This window comes from Moschus berezovskii, chromosome 2 (assembly GCF_049115385.1).
Source record: "Moschus berezovskii isolate FMDL1 chromosome 2, NW_MosBer_1.0, whole genome shotgun sequence".
Taxonomy (NCBI): Eukaryota; Metazoa; Chordata; class Mammalia; order Artiodactyla; family Moschidae; genus Moschus; species Moschus berezovskii.
Window position 1 is genome coordinate 3946237 of NC_142461.1, and position 13324 is coordinate 3959560.

Below are 13324 nucleotides of genomic sequence, written 5' to 3' on the forward strand. Positions count from 1 at the left end.
GGGCTAGGGGTGGCCATGGCCACAACTGTTCAGTTCAGTCGCTCAGTCGTGTCCAACTCTTTGCAACCCCATGAATCGCAGCATGCCAGGCCTCCCTGTCCATCACCAACTCCCGGAGTTCACCCAAATCCATGTCGATTGAGTCGGTGATGCAATCCAACCATCTCATCCTCTGTCTCTGTCGTCCCCTTCTCTTCAAGCCCTCGATCTTTCCCAGCATCAGGGTCTTTTCCAATGAGTCAGCTCCTTACATCAGGTGGCCAAAGGATTGGAGTTTCAGCTTCAACATCAGTCCTACCAATGAACACCTAGGACTGATCTCTTTTAGAATGGATCTCCTTGCAGTCCAGGGGACTCTCAAGAGTCATCTCCAACACCACAGTTCAAAACCATCAGTTCTTCGGTGCTCAGCTTTCTTTACAGTCCAACTTTCACATCCATATATGACCACTGGAAAAACCACAGCCTTGACTAGACGCACCTTTGTTGACAAAGTAATGTCTCTGCTTTTCAATATGCTGTCTAGGTTGGTCATAACTTTCCTTTCAAGGAGTAAGCGTCTTTTAATTTCATGGCTGCAGTCACCATCTGCAGTGATTTTGGAGTCCAGAAAAATAAAGTCAGCCACTGTTTCCAATGTTTCCCCATCTACTTGCCATAAAGTGATGGGACCGGATGCCATGATCTTCATTTTCTGAATGTTGAGCCTTAAGCCAACTTTTTGACTCTCTTCTTTCACTTTCATCAAGAGGCTTTTTAGTTCCTCTTCACTTTCTGCCATAAGGGTAGTGTCATCTGCATATCTGAGGTTATTGATATTTCTCCCAGCAATCTTGATTCCAGCCTGTGCTTCCTCCAGCCCAGCGTTCCTCATGATGTACTCTGCGTATAAGTTAAATAAGCAAGGTGACAAGATACAGCCTTGACGTACTCCTTTAAATGGGAAATGCCAAAAAACACAGGTGCCCAGATGCAGTCTGAGGTAGGGCGAAAATAAGACTAGGAGGAAATCCCAAAGGAAAAAGGACATGAAGGCAGTCATCAGCATTGATGGAGAACAAGGCCCTGAGGTGAGCAATGTGTATACAATTACTCACTTGTAATCCTCCCAATGGGCCTCCCTGGCTGGTGGCTCAGTGGGAAAGAAGCCACCTGTCAATGCAGGAGACACAGGAGACACGGTCTGATCCCAAGGTCAGGACCATCCCGTGGAGGAGAAAATAGCGACCTGTTCGGGTATCCGTGTGGGCTTCCCTGGTGGTTCAGAGGGTAAAGCATCTGCCTGCAATATCGGGAGACCTGGGTTCAATTCCTGGGTTGGGAAGATCCCCTGGAGAAGGAGATGGCAACCCTCTCGGGTATCCTTGTCTGCAAAATCCCAAGGACAGAGGAGCCTGGCGGGCTGCCGCCCACGGGGTCGCAGAGTCAGACAGGACTGAGTGACTCATGCTTCCACTTTCACGTCTCCTGAATGTCACATGGCCAAGATTCTCATCAGTAACTCTACCCACCGGCGCTCACGGACCTGGAGGTTTCCAGTTCAATGTGCCCCTTTCTCCCTCCTCCAGCAGGTCTGGATGCAGCCTCTTAGCTGGAAGTCTTCCAAGGTGTGGGCGGCCTGTGCCCGTCCTGTCGGCACTCCAGCTCCTTCAGGTCGCACGGGCACGCCAGTCGCCGTTCCGACCCAACCGTCCCCCGGTCCTCTCCCACAGTGGGACCGCAGCTGTGTCTGGGACGGAATCCCCCCGGCGCCGGGCTGAGATAGAGGGATTCCTCCATCTCCAAGGCCTCTTCCCAACCCTCCCTCATCCCCCTAGCCATTCACTCCCCAACTCATTCACTGACTCCACAAACAGCGCTTGCTGTTCCTTCCCCGAGTCCATCGTGGAGCAGTCTATGTGCCAGACGCACGCCGGGGAGAGAGAGTGCCTACCCTGAGTTCTAGGAGCTGACCGCCTCCCAGGTCAGGAGGGTGGCGTCTCTGCCTGGAGGTGCAGCCCTTGCCTGCGCAGGCCCGCACCATGCCCCACATGTACTGGCTGAAAGGACACGCAACACTCCGACAATGAGACGGCTAATGTGATGGACTGACTGTGCTGGGGTGGGAGTGGGGCAGTCTGTTCAGCACAGGACTCCTGGGAAGGCTTCATGGAGGTGGTGGTATTTGAGCTGGGCCTTAAAGGATGAGTCAGATCTCCTCTGGAGGAGGGGCTTGGCGTGGAGATGGCATTCCTGGCAGAAACTGGCAGCCTCAGAAGAGATAGGGAAGCTGGAAAAGTCAGGCTTGTTTGCAGGAACTCAAGGGGTCTTAACTGGTTGGAGCACGCGGTGAATAAGGTGGGAGAGGGGACGCCAGAGGCGCCGGTTTGTTCACCCGCATCGGCTGGAGGTGAACCCACGGTGGGAGGGTTAGATGACGTGGAGCAGCGTTTGAGAGCCCCAGAATTCTAGAAGCTTACAACAATCAGATCCGATCCTAGGAACCCATCAATTCTGCCCGCGCTTTGATGGGAGTGTCAGTATTGCTTAGTGGGTGGGGTGGTCCTTGGGAGACAGACTCTGAGTGAGGGCATTATGGCATGGACTTCCCAGAGGCGTCGACTACAGGGCAGAGAAGGCGTCCCCCGAGCCCGAGGTGAGTGGGCCAGCTCGCCGTCTGCACCTCTCCCAGGCCTGGCTGAGCCCCCTCAGCTGGGGGCCTCTGACTCTGTGGACATAATCCAGGCGATCTGACCGGGGTAAGGGGTGAGAGGCCTCCAGAATGACTTTCCAGGTGGAGGGAGGAGGACTGCCTTTCATGACCCAGGAGGAAAGGGGATGGGGAAATGTCAGCTTCATCGGAAGGATCGATGCTGAAGCTGAAGCTCCAATTTTTGGCCACCTGATGGGAAGAGCTGACTCATTGGAAAAGACCCTGATGCTGGGAAAGACTGAAGGTGGGAGGAGAAGGGGACGACAGAGGATGAGATGGTTGGATGGCTTCACCGACTCAATGGACATAAGTCTGAATGAACTCCGGGAGTTGGTGATGGACAGGGGAGCCTGGCGTGCTGCAGTCCATGGGGTCGCAAAGAGTCGGACATGACTGAGCGACTGAACTGAACTGAACTGAACAACTCCGAGGGCAGAATCAGAGGAGTTACTGAGATGAGCACTCAGGCAGAGACCCAAGGACATTTCCAGTGGAGCGGTCTGCCCAGGGGTCAGGAAGTGGCCCCTTGGGGAGGGCTGATGGAGGAGGAGAGACAAGAGAAGCCCCCAGCCCCACCAGGACCTGCCTGCTCCCACCCATTCACTTGACAGGCGTTCTCTCCTTTATCGTCCCAGTTTCCTAGGAGTGGGGAGGGGGAACCAGCATGGTCCCATTTTACAGATGTAGAAACTAAGGTACAAAACTGTTAAGTCACTTGCTTGAGGTTACACAGGAGGTACTTGTCAGGGCACAGCTGAGTAACTGGTCCAAGGTCGCCCAGAAGTAGCCGTCCAGGGACTCTATCCCCAGGCAGTAGGCTAGCTCCTAGGACCTCGCTACGGCCCCACAAGCATCTTGCTTTCCAATCTCTTTCTGAAACTGAAAAAAGTAAATGTCCCCTGGCAGGGAAGGCATGCAGCCGCACTTCTTGACCCAGGACCCCAGTGCAGGCCGTCATGACGACTGAGGCCAAGCAGGGCCCAGCACTCTTTTCCTGGCTCCTTCCCCACGCAGCCTTCGTGAATCGCATCTGAGTCAAGCCACACCACTGCCGTCATCTGTCAGCCAGCCTCTGTGCTCCGCCTGGAACCCTGCACCCCAGGCTGTTCCAGGACAAGCTGGAGGGTGGGGGAGACGCTGGTGGGGCTCACGGTCAAGCTGGGGTCCCGGCTGCATCTTGAGAGGCCTCAGAGCAGAGGGAGCCCGGGGTTCCCGGCACTTACAACCCTAGCTCACCGGAGTCCTGGGCCTCACTGTTCTCCCCCTCCCTCCCTCCTTCCTTTCTGCTTCCCCGTGCTCAGCATGGACCGTGAAGCAGCTGGGGAAGGGAAAGCACAGGTGTATTTATTTGTTTTAATATTCATTGAATTATTTAGCTGTGATGGGTCTTACTTGCAGCAGACAGGATTTTTAATCTTCATTGCGGCATTCAGGACCTTTTGTTGCATATGCGAACCAGGGCTTCCCAGGTGGCTCAGATTAAAGAATCTGCCTGCAAGGCAGGAGCCCCGGGTTTGATCCCTGGATCAGGAAGATCCCCTGGAGAAGAGAATGGCTACCCACTCCAGTGTTCTTGCCAGGAGAATCGTATGGACTGAGGAAGTCCACAGGGTCACCATGAGCTGGACACGACTGAGCAACTAACATATTGACTTTCACTTACGAAGTCTTAGTTGAGGCATGTGGAATCTAGTTCCCTGACCGAGGATCACACCCAGGTCCCCTGCATTGGGAGCGTGGTGTTTTAGCCACTGGACCACCAGGGAAGTCCTGAAGGCTTTCGAGGAAGGCTGCTTCCTATCTCAGCCATCCTGACCCCTCACTGGCCATGTGGTCCTGGCTTCCAGATCCCTAACCCTCAGCCTCCCTACCTGTAACGTGAGGGTGCGTGTCAGCATCAGCGATGATCAAAGCACTTGCTGACCCTCGGAGATGACTCCATTTCAGCCCCTCCTCTGCAGGGAGCTGGGGCGCAGGAAAGGGGAGGGGCACCCCTGTTCTTCCTGTGCCCGTGACCCTCAGGGGGAGACAAGTCATTGCAGACGGGTAGTTACAGAGCTTCACGATGTGCAAGGCGGCAGACAAGTGCCCAGAGACCGTGGAGACCCCGAGGAGGGCGTGCCTGATGGGCTGGGGTGTCAGGGAAGGCTTCAGAGAGGAGGTGACAGTGGAACTGGGTCTTGAGTGGTGAAGGACTTTGAAAGGCAGAGAAGAAGGCCACGATCATTACTGGAAAAGGCTCCAGCGTGGGAAGGGCACGGTGAGAAGGTCAGTGTGTTTGGAGCAAAGGGAACATGCGGGATGTAACAGGAGCTGACTCGGGGTGGAGACCGGGAGCTGGTGGGGAGGAGCCTTGAATGCCGCTCGAGGAGTTTAACCTGCAGGACAGACCCAACGGGGAGCCACGAAGCTCAGGGGAAAGGGAAGGCACGTGTGTGCCTGTGTGTGTGTCTGTGTGTGTGTTTTCACACTTGCATGTGTGCCTATGAGATGACAGAGGGGCCTGCGGGGAAGTCAGCCTGGGGGCTGAAGGAGCAGGTAGGAGCTGGTAGAGATGGTCCAGGAGAGAACACTGAAACTGCCCCCGGGGGGATGGAGGGCAGAGGATGTCAGCAGGGTGTGGGCAGAAGTGCCAAGACTCGGGGAGACGCTTCCTGCAGGAGGCAGGGTAGCCTCATGGTTAAGGACCTGGGCTCTGTGGTCCTTCTGCTTTGGCTAACTCCCAGCCCAAGGCTGGGTGGCCTTAAGGAAGCTGCCTTACCTCTCTGAGCTTTGGCGTTTTCAGTCTGCGGCACACGGATGGTAAGAGTACCTGCTTCTGAGCTGGTGGTGGTATTTTAGCCTCAGCCACATCCAACCAACTTTTGGCGACCCCCATGGACTGTAGCCCACCAGGCCCCTCTCTCTATGGGGTGCTGCCCGCATTGTATTGGGTTGACCAGTAAGTTCATTCAAGTTTTTCATGCAGAAAAACTCAAAGGAATTTTTTTGCCAAGCAGTATATGTAAAACACTCGCAATGATGTTTCATCTACTTGACAAACATTTATTCAACATCTACTATACCCTGTAATATTCTTTGGGTGGCAGATAGAGCCAAGAAACAAGCTAAAAATTCTTGCCCTCACTGGAGGTTATATGTCATCTAGAGAGTTGGGGAGACACATCAAACAAATACAGAAGCAGAAGATACAGTCTATCTGAGGGTGATGACTGCAAAGGAAAAAACAAATAAGAAAAGAGAGCTGGGAAGTGTTGAGGAGCTGCTCTTAAAAGTGCTGAGTGACTCAGGTTCTGGAGATGGAGTGACCACAGGCTGTGCCTCAAGTTCAAGGACTGCGTGGCAATGGGAGGCTGAGCTAGAGTGGCAGCAGAGGCTCCAGAGATGTGGGGTTTGGAGGATAAAAGCCCGAGACGCTGCATGCATGGTTCCCACAGATGCTGAAGTCCCCTGGGTGATGGCCGGGCTTGGGGAGCAGGGAAGCCAGGAGGCAGGGGCCAAGTATTTGCTAAAAGGAGAGCGTGGTTGGAGCCTTGAAGATGGCAAGCCACACAGAGCGGGTGGGATTTAGCCGAGAGACGTCAGCCTCCCAACTGGGGGGGTGCAAGAAATAAGCACTGCCTGCTGGAAGGAGGGAAGCAGGTTCTCGGGCAAGGACACAGAGAGCCTCTCAAGGAGCCTGCCGGCTGCCAAGTGGTGGGCAGTTAGGAGATGGAGAAGCTGGCTGGGGGTTGGTTCAAAGGCAGGACAACAGAACATCCTCTGTGGACGGGCGGATGGTCTGTTCAAAGATGGGTGGGACCACCGTGCTGGCTGGGAGGGTGTATCTGGGCCCCTGACTGATAAGCTCTGGGAGGGAAGCCTGAATGATAGATTTAATTCCAAAATCTTCCCTGAGGAGCTGCCCTGGACCTGGTGGTCAGAGGACATCTCTCCCTCCCCGGAAAAATAGGAAACTCGGAAATGGCCAACTTTGCCCTGTGGCTGTATGTATCACTTGATTCATTCAACAATATTCATTCACCACCTACCAACAGTGCAAGTGCTCCTCAAGGCACTCGGGACGCATCAGTGAGAAACACAGGTCCCAAATCTTTGCCCTCGTGCAGGGGAGACAGATGATAAGCAATAAACATAATAAACACTTTATATGGGGCATGTTAGTAATATGTGCTTTGGGGAAAATAAAACAACAGGATGAGGGTTTGGAAGTGAAGCTGGGGGAACAGGCTACAAGTTTAAAGCCAGGATTAAGAAGAAGATGTCCTTTGAGTGAAGACTTGAAGGAGGGAGGGAGCTAGGGGAAAAGCATCCCTAGAAGTGGAAACACCCAGCTGGAAATCTCTCCAGTGGGAGAACAGCCAAGCAGAGTCACCATGGGGAAACCAGAGAGGAAACCGGTGCGGGGCCCAGATCGGGGGTCTTGAGGAGCGTGGAGAGCAGGCAGGGGGGCGAATTCTGGAACCACATGACTGGATCCATGACCTCTCAGGACAGCTCGGGCTGCTTTACTGGGAGGAGACATCACTGGGAGACAAGCGGGAAGCAGCCGTGGCAGAGACAAGGAGTCAGGTTTTGATCTGTTGGCCTGCAGCTTTGTTTGGTAGCTGTGAGCTCTGTTTGTTCATATCCCACATCAGCCTTGTCCTCCACCGTCTGCCCAGCACGTAGGTGAGCCCTAAAGGTTAGTGGCCCTGGGAGACTGCCCACATTCATTCGTTCAATTCACTTTACAAATATTTGTTGAGTACCTGCTACGCACCAGGCACTGTGCTGGGTGATCTTATACATTACTCGGTTTAGTCTTCAGTGCCAGGGAAATAGGACCTATTGGCCCTTCCACTCGCCTGGGATTTTTGGGGTTTTTTTTGTTGTTGTTTTTCCTTTTTTTGGCTGTGCTGCACAGCACAGGGAACATCCCTCACCAAGAATCGAACCCATGCCCCCTGCATTGGAAACAAGGAGTCTTAACCACCGGATCACCAGGGAAGTCCTCACCTGGTTTCATAAAAGAGGGAATGAATAGCCAGGGGTTAAAGTGGCTCCCTCTCTTAGAAATCCTCTTTGCTACCCTCTCTCCATCCGCGACTCTCCTCATGGCTGCTCTAAGGTCGAGGGGCCCCTCCCATTCCTTCTGCCAGTCCATTCTTTCCCTTTTCCCTTCCCTCTCACCTCACCAGCCCATTCTCCAGATCCTGCATCCCAACAGTTTGGGGAAAGACAGGTGCTCTGGCCAATCAGGAAGAAGACGGGAGGGCAAAGGGCTAGTTACAAACTGACCCACTGAGATCGGCCCCTGTCAGTCTCTGGACCAATCCACACCGCTCTGTTCCTGAAGCCAACCCTGGCTTCTCATACTGTCCAGGGGATGCTGGTGGCTTCCTCCCCACAAGGTGTCTCCTGGGTGATGCCCACCGGAGCCCCAGGCTGGGATGGTTGGAGGGATGATGCTCAGCTTTCCTGATGCTGGTCCCCATCTCTTGCAGGGATGCCCCTGGGGTCCTCCAGGAGAAAGTCCTACCCACACATTCCTGGTACCCATATGTCCTTGGGGGACCCCAAATTCTTGTGCAAAATAAACACACCTCTTTGAGACCTCGATGTCCTCACTTGCAAAGCAATGCACTTTATAAGGTTGTGAGAATTAGATGAGATAATAGGTGTGCCTGCCACAGTTTCGACTTTCAACAAATTCCAGCTGCTGTCACTATTACTTCCCCAACTCCTCATCCCCTCTACCTGAGGACTGTAAGTTCCTTGAGGACAGAGCCGTGTCCCATCTGTGCATCCCCAGTGGCTAGTCCAGGACCCAGAATACAGTAGAGTCCTACCAGTGCTGGAGGAATTGATCAAGATGGTGCATGAAGTAGACCCCGCGGAATTTCAAGTGCACTCTTTCCAAGAAGGCAAACGGGAAAGGGTCAGTGCTCAGTGAGTCTGCCTGCATTAGCGACATCCGTCACCCAAGCCCCACTCCCTGAGGGAGAGCAGCCCCAGGAAACTGGGTGGGCAGATGGCAGTGTAACATGACTGGGCAGGCTGAGGCACCCTTGGCAAAACTCCACCCTCTGCGTGCATGCTTCGTCACCCAGTCGCGTCCAACGCTTTGTGACCCCGTGGACTGTAGGCCGCCAGGTTCCTCTGTCCATGGGATTCTCCAGGCAAGAATACTGGAGTGGGCTGCCTTTTCCTCCTCCAGGGAACCTTCCTGACCCAGGGACTGAACCCAGGTCTCCTGTGTCTCTTACACTGCAGGCTGATTCTTTACTCACGGAGCCATCGGGGAAGCCCCACCCCAGGACGAACCCAAGCTGAAGTCCAAGTTCCCCACACATCTGAGGGCTGGCTCGCCATCAGCCTTCTGGGCAGGAGAGAACCAGGAAGAGGAGGTGGAGGGAGGAATGTGGAGGGCCAGGGACGTGACTCTCTCAGGAAAGGAGCCCCACCAGCTGGTTCTGCCCTGGCTTCATCCTGGGCTTTGAGACAGGAACTCCCGCGAGAAGGCGGCTGGGAATCCAGCCCTCTCTCCTGGCTCCTTATCCGCCTCCTGCTGTCAGTCAGCCTGCTGCAGATAAGCCGGGGGGCTGAGAGCTGTCTGGGCTGGAGCCACAGAGAGAGAGTAATTAAAACGATACTCCTGGGCCAGCAGAGAGGGTGGGAGCACTGAGGATCCTTGCTTGGGAACACAAGGAGGATGTAAAAGCACAGAGTTCCCTTCTCAGAGAAAAGACAGGGTCATTAGCAGTGACAGAACAGCCTTGCAAATAAATGCAACAGGCTACCAGCCCACTGCGGCTTCACCTGGCGCATCCACCACCCAGAAGAAGACCCATAAAGGACCTCAAGTTCTTATTCCGCACACTTTGGTCGGCTTCTCTTCCCTCTCCTACTCCCACCTCTCGAAGGCAGGTGATTGCCTGGGAGGGTCTCGGGAACCTCATAGAGAATCGGCATCCTGCCCTGAAACGCACTCTGCAGTCACTGGTGTTGGAATGATGGCAGTCATCTTTTTGCTTTTTCCGGCTGTGCTGGGTCTTCTGTGCTGCATGGGCTTTCTCTAGTTGCAGCGAGGGCGGGGTTCCTCTTTGGTGCAGTTTGCAGGCTTCTATCTGCGGCGGCTTCTCTAGTGGTGGAGCACGAGCTCCTGAGCAGGTGGGCATCGGTAGCTGTGGCCCACGGGCTTGGTTGTTCCCCAGCACGTGGGATCTTCCTGGCCCCGAGATCAAACCTGTGTCTGCAGTATTGGCAGGCAGACTCTTAACCACTGGACCACCAGGGAAGTTCCCAACCATGCTTTCACTTATTTAGTCAGCGCTTAGGATGCCATGCAAAGCAGCCGTGGACCAGGAGCACGCTCCCCAAAGCGGATGACACTGCCGCTGCTCAGTCGCTCATGCAAAGCAGCCGTGGACCAGGAGCACGCTCCCCAAAGCGGATGACACTGCCGCTGATCAGTCGCTCAGTCGCGCCCCTCTCTGCGGCCCCGTGGACTGTAGCCCGCCAGGCTCCTCTGTCCATGGGATTCCCCAGGCAAGAACGCTGGGTTGCCATTCCCTTCTCCTAAAGGGGATGATCGACGTGAATAACATAATCTCATGGAGACAGGATGAATCCCGTCAGACTACTGGAAGGGGAGAAGCTAGGCCCTGTGCGAAGCCTGGCAAGGGTGGACTGGCTTCCCTGCAAAGGGGACCCTGAGTTGACACCTAAGGGCAATGGGAGGTGGCTGGTTTATTTGCAGAGTGTGGCAAGGACAAAGGTTTGAGAGCACACAGGTCACATCTGAGGGATGGGATGGAAGCAGGGAGACCCACAACGTGAATCCAGCCAGGCCGCGTGTCTGCAGGCCTCAGTTTGTCTACTGTGAGGTGAAAATAGAGGGTATGATCACGCCTTCTCTTCCGAGGGGTGGTCGAGCGTCATTGTGGGAAGTGGTTGGGGGGAAATGCAGAGAATGACGCTCTGCTTGCCTGTGGAGGCTGAAGGGGGAGAATTGAGCCGGGCAGCATGGGGTAGCTTCTCCCCACTTCTTACCTTGCCATCTCTTGCAGGTCCTGAAGGCCGAGTAGCCCGCGAGATGCCAGGTCTGCTGAACCAGATCACAGGGGCAGCCCTGCCCCTTACCGCGTCCGACGTCACCTCCTTCGTCAGCGGTTACGCTCTGGGGCTCACCGCCTCCCTCACCTATGGCAACCTGGAAGCCCAGCCCTTCCAGGGTAAGGGTCCCTGTGGGGGCTTCCCCAGGGCCACGGGCATGCTGAATCCCCCATCCTGACACGCATCAGCCAACTGACATCAGACAAGTCACCTCACCTTTCTGAGCTTCGGTTTACCCACCTGCAAAGTAGGAATACCATTTCTGCCCAATAGGTCTTAAAGCTGGGGACAAGTCATGTCAGGATTTGAACCCAGGTTTGGGCTCTGCCCCAGCCCTGTCCAAGCCCTAGTGATGTCCACAAATCGTGCCCACGACCACGTCAATAGTCGGTCCTCCATGTCCCCCAGGGAGTCTCACAGGAGGAGGGGCGTCCAGACTCACTGGAAGCCAGGAGCTCACAGTGCTAAGCATGGCTCTCGTCCCCATGACCTTGGGGAAGCCGCAGTCCTTCTCGATGTCAGGATGCTCCCGTGTCTGTCTGGATGCCAGGGTTTGAGGGAGAAGCAGATGAGGTAACGTGTGAGGAAGGGCAGCATGGAATGGAAAGCATTCTGCGAATGTGGGTCATCAGTGTTCGGGGGTCAGGAGCCTGTACCAACGTTCCCCTGAGAGAGCTGTTTGTAAATTGCGCTCTTGTCTTTGCATGTAAGGGAGTTACCGGAAGCCTGGCCAGGAAGGTCCTGTATAAAGGATAGTTATGCTTCACATCCCTTCTCATCCACACTGATGGGGGCCTCCTAACTCCCAAACTTCTTGTCTTGGGGCACCCACCCTCCAACCTGACCTGAGTGTCTGAAATCCTTTGAGTTCCCAAAAGAAACCTACAAGGGAAACTTTCCACCCCACAGAAATCTTCCAAGCAGAACAAGATCCTGTCCCTCTGTTTCAGGAAACCTACAGAGGATGGCTTAACGTGAGACTGACGGGGAACCAAAGAGGCTATATTACCTGAACAGCTTTAAGACAGTCCTTTAGCTTTCCATGTGTGGAAAAACCAGTCCCCCCATTCTATAGATGAGGAGACTGAGGCTCAGAAGGATGGGAAACTGGGATTTATGGAGAGCTCGCCATGGTCCTGGCACTGTGCTGCCCCCAGGTTAGTGGGCTGATTAAATGAGACAGGAGCTCGATCCTCCGAGCATGCTCCCCCAGCCATCAGCATCACCCAGACAGAGCTGGTTAGAAACGCAGAATCTCTAAATCAGAATCTGCATTTTAAACAGACCCACCCCGTTCCCCTAGGTGACTCGTGTTTTCTTAAAGTTTGAGAAGCACTGCACTGAGACATAAAAATGTAGGACACACGCTATGGGGGATGGAGCTTAGTAAATGGAAGCTGTTTTCCCCATTTTCATAATGACCCTGATTTGACTATATCATCCCCATTTTCAGAAGGGGCTCTGAGGTTTAGAGACACTGAATGTCACCAGACTGGGGACGGGGGCAGGGCTAGGATTAGAACCCTAGTCCTCTTCCTCCAAAGACCAGCTCCTGGGCACCACAGGTGATAATCCACCACACAAAAGTGTCTAGTTAGACCCACATAACAGGTCACATAAAAATCCAGATTGCCGCTCTCTCATGAAAATTCAGAAACCCTGGCCACACCAGTGGAGCCAGAAGGATGGGGGAATCTAAAACCTGGGACGAAGGTGGAGGCAGATGCTTGGGGAGGAGGTGGTCAGGACATTTCTCAGAGGCCCAGGGTCCACATAAGCATCCACATAAGCGCCCCCTTCTCCCAAAGACTCAGCAGAGACCAGCCCCAGGCCAGGGCCACTGGGGGTCAAATCTTGGCACCTGCCCCGCGGTGAGTCCAGTTCCTCCCTGAGGCGGGTGGATGAGGCTGACCGTTTTAGAGGTCCAGTCTCTTCATTCTGTTTCGACTCCCTGGGGCCGCGAGGGGTGGGCAGGTGGGCAGAGCACTGGGTGGTCATGGTGAGCTTGCAGCACGGCGTGGAGCCAGAGAAGGAAGGGACCGGGGAGCACCTGTCCTTTTAGCTAACCTGCCGCTGACGCAGAGCCTGCCACTCTACACTTCCTGTCCTGCCCTAGAGCCGGGCCGCCCAGCCCGAGTCCCCTCGGGAGCCCTCTAAGCGGCAGTGAATGCCATGGTGCACTCGAACGGCAGACCAACGGCTCTGGCTCCGTCCCAGGGGGGTGGGCATGCCGAGTGGCACTGCGTCACCCCGTGACACCGGGCCCTGCTCTGCCAGGCCTCTTCGTGTACCCCCTGGACGAGTACACCACGGTGATCGGCTTTGAGGCAGTCATTGCAGACCGCGTTGTGACGGTACAGATCAAGGACAAAGCCAAAATAGAGGGTGGCCACTTTGAGGCTACCGGCATTCGAGCTGCGTCTGTCACAGGTAAGAGTGCTGGAGGGGCTGTGGCAGGACCTGGGCGTGGCTGGAGGCTCAGGCAGATCAAAAGGGGAGCAGTGGGATCGGGTAGAGAGAACACTGTACTAATAG

General features: G+C 54.8%; 1 protein-coding gene across 2 annotated transcripts in view; it reads left to right on the forward strand.

Annotated features, from left to right (window-relative positions):
• Window positions 1-10769: 10769 nt before the first annotated feature.
• Window positions 10770-13324, forward strand: part of VWA5B1 (von Willebrand factor A domain containing 5B1) — a 51437-nt gene continuing 48882 nt past the window's right edge. For both annotated transcript variants that reach the window (XM_088841636.1, XM_088841643.1), the window contains exons 1-2: window positions 10770-10908; window positions 13067-13219. In XM_088841636.1, coding sequence (XP_088697762.1) covers window positions 10770-10908; window positions 13067-13219 — 292 coding nt within the window. The remainder of the gene's footprint in view (window positions 10909-13066; window positions 13220-13324) is intronic.